Genomic DNA, 11,113 nt, shown 5'->3' with positions numbered 1-11,113 from the left:
GGGAGTCATGGGACTATCTTGGAGGAGTTAAGTTGCCAGCAGAGGCAGGAAAGGTGAGGCCCAGCAATAATCAAGTGAGTGAGCCAAAAGCATACCTGAGAGTCTACACAGGATCCCACAACAATGAAGGCAATGGCCAGATGGACAAAATTATCACCAGGAAAAACCTACTGCAACTGGAAAAGCCCAGGATCCTGGATACTCTGGGCCTGAACCTTTGCTCATTGTTTAACAAAACTGATTTCGTCACTGAACCAATAAAGATCCTAGAGTAGTAAGCTTGAACATGTCTCTTTCTTGCATTAATCAGCAAGTAACAGATCATAAGGAAGAACAGAGTTTAGAGACCAAGCCTAACCGTAACCCTAACCCTAACAGATTATAAGGAAGAACAGTCTTAGAGACCAAGTAAATTAATAGTTTCTTCTGATTTTTAGACACAACATAATTTGATGGCCTGATTTCTTCATACCACCTGCAAATACAGCCACACATCATGGTACATGCCTATAATCTCAGTGCTGAATCAGGAAAGTACGAATTCCAGTAAAATCTTATCTCAAAACAACAACAACACACACAAATGAATGTTATAAAATAAAGTATCCTGACATATTTGAGTGGAAATGTCCTGACGAAACCTATGACTATCTGTGCCAACATAAAAGGTAAAAAGCAGGAGCAGTTTTGGGGATCAGATCTTGCCCCACCCCCTGTCCTCCTGGGCTCATTACACTACTAACCTTCCTTGTTTTTAGGCTTTCTTTCCATAAGTTCCAGCAGCTGCTGAAAACAGTGACTGTCCACTTTGATGCCAGGGGAATCCTCATATATCAGTCTTTTTGGATTCTCCTTTGTTCTAGAAACTGGGAAACACACACACACACACACACACACACACACACACACTCCTTTATCTTTCCTTTAGTCCTTAATCTTCCCATCAGTCCTGGCCTCTGGCTGGAAAAAAACTTTTTTCCAGTTCCTTGTAAAGCCAGTCCACTCTCAGCCTTTGGGGGTGGGGTCAAAAGTTACCTACTTTCTCAGAGAAAGCGTTCCAGGCCTCCCTCTCTCATGTTGGCACCTCTTCTTACATCTGCTCCTTCAAGAAACATGCAGACTAGATCTAGGTTTTGGCATGAGAAACTTGTTTTACTCTAAAAACAACTGTTGTATGGTAATTAATAAACATGCTCCTGCACAGCTGTTTGGAGTTACGTCCATCAAAGTTGGACCTCTCTGCTCCCTGAAAGGCCATACATATTTCAGGCTGTAGTGACCCTCTATTTCTGACTGTCACGTGTGACTCATTTATCAACAAAGACCCTGTCTCAGAAGACCAAGAAAATAATAAAATACAATTAATTCACTAAACATCAGATAAGTTCAGCGATTAGTATGCCAACAGAACACTAACATGTTTGTTGCTTTTAGAATATGTGTGCATGGTAAAAAGCATTAAACAAGTGCTTGTAAAATATACCCCAACGTTTTTAAGATGGCCACAGAGTTTCCTCATTAAGATACCTAGCAAATACAAAGCCTTTGGTCCAATCCCTAATATCATTTTTAAAAAGACACCAGAAGTCTCAGAGAGTAGAGACCCTCACTCACCAGGTGAGACTCTTAATGAAAAAGTAAGTTCTTGAGGACCTGAGCACACATATTTTACCTTCATGTCACTCACAGAGTCTATTTCCAGGTATCTACACAATGAACACCCAGAGGAAGGATGTGTGTGTTACAACAAGATCATCAGCTACCAGTTCACCCTTCCTCTAGACCTCAGTGATTCAGACCACAGCCTAGAGCCTATCACCCCAACTGAGACCTTCTACAAAATAATGGAATGCCCCTCTAAAAGCATCTGTTTAAATACTAAAATCTGTACACCTAAAGAAGATAAACAAGAAAGAGGACCTGGGGTAAGAAGATTAATCCTCACTTAGAAAGACAAGTGAGATGGACATTGGTAGTAGGAGAAAACAAGTAACAGGACAGGAGCCTACCACAGAGGGCCCTGAAAGACTCTACCTAGCAGTGTATCAAAGCAGATGCTGAGACTTGAGTGCAGGGACTCATATAAAAGAAGGGGGAGTTAGTATGACCTGGAGAGGACAGGAGCTCCACAAGGACCAAATATATCTGGGCACAGGGTTCTTTTCTGAGACTGTATCTTCAACCAAGGACCATGTATGGATATAACCTAGAACCCCTGCTCGATGTAGCCCATGGTAAGTCAGTATCCAAGTGGGTACTAGTAAGGGGAACAGGGACTATTTCTGACATGAACTCAATGGCTGGCCCTTTGACCTCCCCACCACCACCCAAGGGAGGAGCAGCCTCGCTAGGCCACAGAGGAGGACTTTGCAGCCAGTCCTGAAGATACCTGATAAGCTAGGGTCAGATCGAAGGGGAGGAGGTCCTGCCCTATCAGTGGACTTGGAAAGAGGCAGGGAGACGATGAGGGAGGGAGGGTGGGATTGGAGGGAATGAGGGAGCCGACTACAGCTGGGATACAAAGTTAACAAACTGTAACTAATATTAAAAAAAGAAGAAAGAAAAAAAACAAAACAAAAAAGTGTCTGTTTAAAATAATAACAAAGCAAAGATGGAAGCAGTATTAAAGACTTAAGAAATCTAGCAGATAGGCAAAGTGAAAACTTAAGGACGATAGTAAAACCCCCAAGGTTGGGGGAAGGTCTATGGATTAGGTAATAGTAATGCTTACTTCCTGGTTTTGATAATGAACCTGATTATGTAATATAATAGGGAGAGGTGTATGGAACTTGTTAAAATCTCAAATCTTTTCAGTAAAAAGTAAAAAAAAAAAATTCTAGTGTACACCGTTCAAAGTCAATGATCCTTCTCAACATTCCTTTTGAGTTTAAATGTAGGCACTTTTCACGCTGACTGCTCGCCAGATTTTCTTCTTTGACTTCTGGCATCACAGGTTCGGAGAGAAGCGGCAGAGATTGGGCCAGGTCCACCGTATCCCTGGGCTGCCCGGACGCGGAGGTGTTCTGGTATAGGGACCAACCTAGCGGTGCCGACAGAAATTGAGGGGCCCAAGCCTGGGGACGTGGCCAGAAGTGCTTTGGCCTGTGGGCGGGCCGTAGCACAAAGCCGGAAGCCTAAAAGCTCCGGCCTCAAGGAAGGGTTGTGGGCGGGCCCGGAAGTAGCGGCACAGGGGCTTGGGGGCGGGGCCGAGGCCGCTGGGCTTGAGCCTAGAGTCTGGGGGAAGGGGCGGGGGCGGGGGCGGGGCCGGAAGCGTCGGCACTCAGGCCTGGGGGCGGGCCGTAGTGCTCCGTAGAGCGCTCCAGTGGCCTCGGCGTAGTTCGGGAAGAGCACTCGGTTGGAGTCCTCCTGACAAGCCGTGGTGCCAACAACCGTGGCCATGTCGTCCGTGAGCCCCATCCAGATCCCCAGCCGCCTTCCGCTGCTGTTGACCCACGAGGGTGTGTTGCTGCCCGGCTCCACGATGCGCACGAGCGTGGACACGGCCCGTAACTTGCAGCTGGTGCGGAGCCGCCTGCTCAAGGGCACGTCGTTGCAAAGCACCATCCTGGGAGTCATCCCCAACACGCCCGACCCGGCCAGCGACACGCAGGACCTGCCACCACTGCATAGGTAGGCCGGGCACCCGGAGGCCTGTGTGCATAGGTGTGTCTCAGGCGCCTCACGTGAAAAGTAGGAATGACGCTTTTAACCAGTGACCGTTAGTGAGCCAGATAAGTCATGGAGCAATTCCTGATGCGGGTGGAAACTCTGCTGTTTATTCCCTGACTGTTGCTGTTGATAATCTGATTCGGATCCGCCACCGACACTACCCTCTTCAGCTTGCTGGGCCTGTGCTGTTTACTTCTCTGGCTCCTCCCCCATACCACCTTTCACCCTGTTCCCTTTCTTTCCTTTCCGCCAGCCACCTGTCACGTTCTCCAGTTGAAACATTATAATCTAGAGAATTTTTTTTCTGTCCGTGCCTGAACTGCGCGATTAACTTTGGGGTGTCTTACTCTGCACGTTAATGCTACCCATTTTCTCTATCTCCCAGGGGCCTCCCCTTCTTGAAGGGCCTTTCCTGTTCGCATTTTCCTGGAGTCTCCCTCTGCAACTTTCCTAGCCTCTCATCTCACCTTTGCTCCGTCCTGGCATTTTTGTCACATGCCCAAGGCTTGGAACTGGATAGCCTTGTGTCCTGGCCCCAGTTCTGTGACTTGGGTGGTGAATTTCAACTTAGTCTGACTCTTCTTTCTGCAACTTTGAAACTGCCTGGGTCTCTTAGGTGTGTTATGAAGGTCCGTCTGCGTAGACTGCTTTGTAGCATGCTTGATAGCTGCGCTTCCCTGGACAGTACAGTTATTGTGGACATAGAGCACTTGACGTGTGGCTGTTCTAATGTAAATTTTAGCACTGGCGTGGCAGTGTGTGCAAAGAGGCTGGCAGCTCCAGGAAGGTTAAGGCATTTGGTAACCCTGAATGTGCTGTAAATGTACAGTGCACACTATATTTTGAGAAAGAATGAAAATGTTGATTAATGCTACATAGAGTTATGTAATATGCCAATATTTTGACCATTTTACTGAAATCACCTGTGGATACTAAAAATCACAGGGATGACTTGTATTTTTATTGGACACTACTAATCTAGAGTATGTCTTAGCTGCTCTCTTCAAGCTCTTCTCTCAAGTTATTGCTCTATATATTGTGAAGGTGTTTCTGCATGTTGGAATCCTTGTTTTCAAATTAAGGATTCCTGACTCTAGATGGATTTTGGTGAGGTTTAATAAGCTGACTGACTACTTTGACAATTTGCATATTTTCTTCATATTTTCAAAGGAGGCTGATTGCTCTTTAAAAACAAAACAAACAGTAAAACATGAAGAAAACCCACAACTCAATAGTACTTTACATCATCATGAAAAAATTTGACCCCATTTGAACATGCCTACATGCCTACAGGCTTGACAGCAGGCACCATTACCAGCTGAGCCATCTCACTGCCCTCTACCTAACATTGTTCAGGGTCCACGGATGCATTTCCTCAGAGTGCTAGTTCCTCAACTTCAATCTGTTGGCTTTCTTGCCCATCTGTGAGACCCTTTGGCATTTATATACCAAAGTTTAAATTTAGACATTTAAATATGTCTAAATACATATTTAGACATGTATTCTTAGGCACTTAAAAAATACTGTTTGATAATTAAAAATTTTGGATTAAAATTTTTAAAAATTTATTTATTTATTATTTATGCAGCATTCCACCTGCATGTGTGCCTGCTCACTAGAAGAGGGCACCAGATCTCACTATAGATGGTTATGAGCCACCATGTGGTTGCTGGGAATTGAACTCAGAACTTGGGGAGAACTGCCAGTGTTCTTAACCTCTGAGTCATCTCTCCAGCCCCTAGATTAAATACTTTATATTAGCAGGTATGTAATGAAGAATCTACTTAGATCTTTAAAGTCTTAATGCACTCTTCTGAGAAAGGTCTGTTTGCAAATCGTGTGCCTCACATTTGGAAATACCATTTTAAGAAAAGGTGAGAGCTCCACAAGGAGAGCAACAGAACCAAAAAGTCTGGGCACGGGGGTCTTCCTGAGTCTCATACTCCAACCAAAGACCATTGATGGAGATAAACTAGAACCCCTGCACAGATGTAGTCCACGGCATTTCAGTGTCCAAGTGGGTTCCATGGTAATGGGAAGAGGGACTGCCTCTGACATGAGCTGATTGGCCTGCTTGTTGATCACCTCCCCCTCAGGAGGGTGCAGCCTTACTAGGCCACAGAGGAAGACAATGCAGCTACTCTTGATGAGACCTCTCCTATCAGTGGACTGGGGGAGGGGCATAGGTGGAGAAGAGGGAAGGAGAGTGGAATTGGGAGGGGAAAAGGGAGCTACAGGTGGGATACAAAGGGAATAAACTGTAATTAGTAAAAATAAAGTATTATAATAATAATAAAAAAGAAAAGGTGACAGCTGTCCCCTAGCAACAGAAGTCTCTTCTAGTTTATACAATTTGGGACTTCTCTAATAGGTTTCTGACTTGTTTTTAAATCATTATTAATAGTGATAAATTTTTCAAGGAATCATCACTGGAAACAAAGCTAAGAGTAGGCCACTAAGACAAAAGTAAGACCGTGTTTCCCAGGGATGTGGAACTGTCATTAAAGCTGTATTTTCTGTATCTCACCTAGTTAGAAGCTACTCATCCATGTTAGGATTGCCATTGATGTGACAAAACACTATGACCAAAGCAACTTGGGAGGAAAAGGTTTATTTGGCTTCTACTTATGTTATTGTTCATTATTCAAGGAAGTCAGGACAAGAGTTCAAACAGGGTAGGAAGCAGGACACAAAAGCTGTTGCCAAGGCCATTGAGGGGTGCTGCTTACTGGCTTATTCTGCATGTCTTGCTCAGCTTTCTTTTTTTACAACCCAGGACTACCTGCCCAAGGGTGGCACCACCCCCAATGGGCTGGTCCTTCCCCATAAATCACTAATTGAGAAGTGCACAGCAGCCTTGCCTCCAGCCTGATCTTGTGGAGACATTTTCTCGGTTGAGGTTCCCTCCTTTCAGACGCTAGCTTGTGTCAAGCTGACATAAAACTAGCCAGGTCACTATCCTAATAAGTACTAGTTTTTATAGTTCTTGATAGTGCAAATTCATGTCATCCATTGTGGTAAGAGTGAGAATTGTCATAAAACCTAAGTTAGGAACTCCATTGCTAACAAACATTTTGTAACTGTGGGTAGCCACTGTGCTTCTCCAGTTTTGAATCTCAGTTACTCAGTTGTCACAAGGAGATACTGGCACCCTCTTATGGGTAAAAGGGGGAATATAGCAAAATAATAATCAAGGAAGCTTTATATATATATATATATATATATATATATATATATATATATATATAAATGCAAAGCATTCTACAGCTTCCCATCATGGTGGTATTACTCTGAATAGGCAGATTTAAACATAGATTTCATAGGGACTGAGGAGAGGAGTGGAGAGCCCTACATTTCCCCAGTATGGGCAGAACTGAACTGGTGTCATTACAGAAAAGTCTAGGAGGGTTGTGCATTCTGATATGAATAGAAGTGGAATGGAAGCAGCAATGACAACAATCTGTTTGGTAGATAGGGCAAAATTTAGATAATTCCATCCTGCCCTCACCTCAGAAAACTGCCTTTCTTGGGTGTTCCATTTAGATTTTACTACCTATATAAAAAGGGGTTTTGGAGCTCCTGAATTGTGCAAGGCACTTTTCAAATTATACACACACACACCCCATTCAGATCTCATGTAGAGTAACATTCTGTAATGTTTTATAAACTCCAAAGGTACATTGCAACTGGGAGCTTTAGAGTTTCCTTGACCTTTAACAAAATTGGAGAACTGAGAAGATGCATCTATGGCAGGGCCGCCACCTAAAGGGAAGGGCACCGCTCATCCAAAGGTATACATTTGGACCTGAAGTTGTAAATTCAAAGTAGAACTTTTGGTCTTACCTTATGAGGCACATATGGTTAAGTCTCCTGCTACAATAAAGTCCTCTGACAGAAGCAACTTCAGGAGGCCAGGGCTTACTTTGGCTCACATTTTAGGAGCCAGGGCAGCAGGAGCTTGACGTCGCTAGTCACATCACATATCAAATCAAGAAGCAGACAGCCAAGCATGCTTGTGCTTAGCTCATTTTCTCTAATATATGTAAAGCAGCATCACAGACCAGGGAATGGTGCCACTCATGGTGGGCAGGTCTTACCTCCTCAATTAACTGAATCAATTTAATCTCTCACAAGCATGCCCAGAGTCCCATCAAAGTGACATTTAGGTTAGCCATCACAGTGACAAACAATGTAAAGACAATGTATGTATGATAGTAATACAATGTATGTATTAGATTCGTTGACTGTTTCATTTGTTATTTACTTTCATATGTAAAGCCTAGAGATCCATGTATTAGTTAAGTTTCTATTGCTCTGCTCTAGCACTATGTCCAGGGGAATTTACAGAAGGGTTTATTTGGTCTTACAGTCTGAAAGGGATAGGTGTCATCACGGGAAGCATAGCAGCAGGCACCAGGCATGCTATGATCATACTTGAATGCCGGCATCTCAGACCGCAAGCAGGAAACAGCAAGCACATGCTGGGAATGGTAGGAGGCTTTGAAACTTTCTAGCCCACCCCTAGTGATATGCTTCCTCCAGCAAGGCCGTACCTCCTAAGCCTCCCGGAACAACTTCAGCAGCTGGGGACCAAGTATTCAAATGCCCAAGAGATCTCTTCCAAACCAAACCACCACAGTCCGTTTCCAGCCCCCGTAGTCTCATGGCCATATCGTAATGCAAAATTCATCTAGTACCAGTCGTTCATAGTCTCAAAACACTGTTTTAAAGTCCATAGTTCAAAATTTTTTCTGAGACTCAAGGTACTTTCTTAACTGTAATGCCTTGTAAAATCAAAAAGCTAATTACACAGTTTCAACATACAGTGTCAGAGGATACATATCACCATTCTAATAGGAAGAATTGGGGCATAGTGAGGAAGTGCTAGACCAAAACTCAGCAAGGCAAACACCAAAACTTTTAGCTCCATATCCAGTGTCAAAGAACTTAGGTAGCTCTGTCCTTCCAGCTTTGCAGCCTGCAACACACTTCTAAATTGTCTTGGCCTGGTTCCACTCCCTGTATGCACCCACCACACCTGGCTAAGTCAGCACTTTTTGAAGGCAATGTCTGTCCCGCCATGTTAAGCGTAATGCCAGTGTTTTGTGTGTTTTTCAGGATTGGGACAGCTGCCCTGGCAGTTCAGGTAGTGGGCAGTAACTGGCCCAAGCCACACTACACTCTGCTGATCACGGGCCTGTGCCGGTTCCAGATCGTGCAGGTCTTAAAAGAGAAGCCGTATCCCGTGGCCGAAGTGGAACAGCTGGACCGACTTGAGGAATTTCCCAATACCTGCAAAACCAGGGAGGAGCTGGGGGAGCTGTCGGAGCAGTTCTACAGATATGCAGTGCAAGTGGGTGGCTTCCATTTTCCCTTAAAGCCTTGCCCCTGTTGGGTCTCTGCTGTCCTGAGATGGGATGTTGTGTTTAATGGTGAAGCTGTAAGGCTGTAGAGCTGCGTCTATTAAAATGATTTTGTGGTATTTTATAGTGTTTAATTTCATAGTGTATAGTGTGTTTTTGCCTAGCTTTGTACTTAAATCATCCTGGACATATGGGCCAACAATTTCTAAAGGTGTTCTAAAAGATGTGACTACAGTTTCTCTACCATACCCAGTGCCTCCTAACCCAATAGCTGTTAAACCTAAGAGTTTAGTGTTAAAATCAAAATAGCACGGAGTTGCCACTAAAACACTAGTCAGAATAATAAACGTCCTATTGTTTCAGGTCCAGGTCACACTGCCTGTTAGTGACTGTAAGGGGAACCGTAGCAGACCACTTTCAAGTATGGTTGTGCTCTTTTAGCTGGCTAGAATCCCATGACGGCAGCATGCTTTGGCTATGCATGAAATACTGCACTTCTTAAGTCTAGGTGTTAGTTTTTTCATCAACTCTAGATTAAAAAAAACCTCTTTCTTCCTGGTTCTACTTACACCCATAACAAGAATGCAAAATCATGAAATGTAGCCTTTCGCTCTTCAAATAGCAATCCACTGCCTGGCTGAGGCTGTGAGATGAGCTGCTGTCTAAGGTCTGGATTTCAGGCACCCCGATGACTGAAGTGTGCAGCAGGTGTGCACAGGGGTGGCGTTTGCATCCGATGGTCCTCCAAGAATGTGCGCTCCTGGTGTGGTAAACAGTCATAGGAACATGGAAGGTTTGGAGTTATAGCTTCAGGGCTGAAGGGAGCATGTGCTGGAAAAAAGAACCTCCAGTGTGTAAACTGGAACAGACCGGCTGAGAATGCATCTTACTCTAGAGCTGCCTTGGTATGTCCAAGGCTGGGACTGGGTTCTCTTGAGGCAAACACTTAAGATGGAATTCAGATTTCCTAGTAATATGACGGCCCTTTACAACCCTTGTTTTAGGCCTGTCTTGTCCACAGCTCTAGTTACTACATAGAAATCAATAGTTCTAGCCACACTAAATAACAACAACAAAAATGCCAATTTGTTATTTCTTATGATTTTTGCCTTTTTCTTTTCTCTTCTCTTCTCTTCTCTTCTCTTCTCTTCTCTTCTCTTCTCTTCTCTTCTCTTCCCTTCCCTTCCCTTCCCTTCCCTTCCCTTCCCTTCCCTTCCCTTCCCTTCTCTTCTCTTCTTTTCTTTTCTTTTCTTGTCTGAAGTTCAGGCTCTGTGTGCTTTCCAGCTGCTTTGTGGAGTCACTGTTCCTTCCCTGTGCCTGCTTAGTCGGGTACCATCACTGCTTATCGTCTTATATTTAAACTGTGTACAGACCCGCTTCTTCTACAAACCTAAATGCGGCGCTGTGTCAGCTCTTCTGCATGAGCAGCGTGCTTTGTTTGCAAATCATTTCTAGTCACAAAGTTGTGGGTGAATTTAATTTTCGTTTCTGACACTGAATTCCTGGGAGCAAGATTCTTTGAATTTTTATTTTTTAATGGCTTTTTTGTTTGGTTGGTTTTATGTATTCTCCTCAGGTAACCATCTTTATTTAGTTGTACCTTAATTCCCCCGATTCTTGAAAAGTAATGGGTAGTTCCCTAAATTACACTATTTTCAGAGCTGTTTGATTAATACTGGCCTATAAAATCTGGCTGTATTTTATTTAGTGACATGAAGATTTAGAATATCATTTATAAATTAGTTAGCATGAACCAAGTTTTGTATATTAGCCACAAAACAAAACTCATGTAGCAAAGGCTTATTGTTAAGGCTTTATGACTAAAAATAGAGGTGTAATGATCTGCCTTTTGGTGCCACTTAGCAACTAAGGCAGAGTGGAATCAATTCTCAAGGTGTTCTTCCATATGCTCAGGCAGAAAAAGGAAAGCTGGCAGATCTTTCAATGACTTAGTATTTCTGCCCAGAAGGAACGTTGATGCACCTCTCAGGTTTCAAAGATCAGCACAAGACTGCAGCTGCCCCTGTATTCAGAGGAGGCGAGAAAGAGCAGGCCACCTGTGTGTCCAAAAGAAAGGGGAA

The 11,113-nt window shown here is 43.9% G+C and overlaps 1 protein-coding gene across 1 annotated transcript in view; it reads left to right on the top strand.

The window, feature by feature from the left end:
- The first annotated feature begins 3,254 nt into the window (after window positions 1-3,254).
- Window positions 3,255-11,113, top strand: part of Lonp2 (lon peptidase 2, peroxisomal) — an 87,355-nt gene continuing 79,496 nt past the window's right edge. The window contains exons 1-2 of the mRNA XM_021656639.2: window positions 3,255-3,630; window positions 8,788-9,022. Of these exons, the coding sequence (XP_021512314.1) occupies window positions 3,398-3,630; window positions 8,788-9,022 (468 nt within the window). The 5' untranslated portion in view covers window positions 3,255-3,397. The remainder of the gene's footprint in view (window positions 3,631-8,787; window positions 9,023-11,113) is intronic.

Source organism: Meriones unguiculatus, chromosome 10 (assembly GCF_030254825.1).
Source record: "Meriones unguiculatus strain TT.TT164.6M chromosome 10, Bangor_MerUng_6.1, whole genome shotgun sequence".
NCBI classification, from domain to species: Eukaryota; Metazoa; Chordata; class Mammalia; order Rodentia; family Muridae; genus Meriones; species Meriones unguiculatus.
This window is presented reverse-complemented; position numbering and strand designations above follow the sequence as displayed.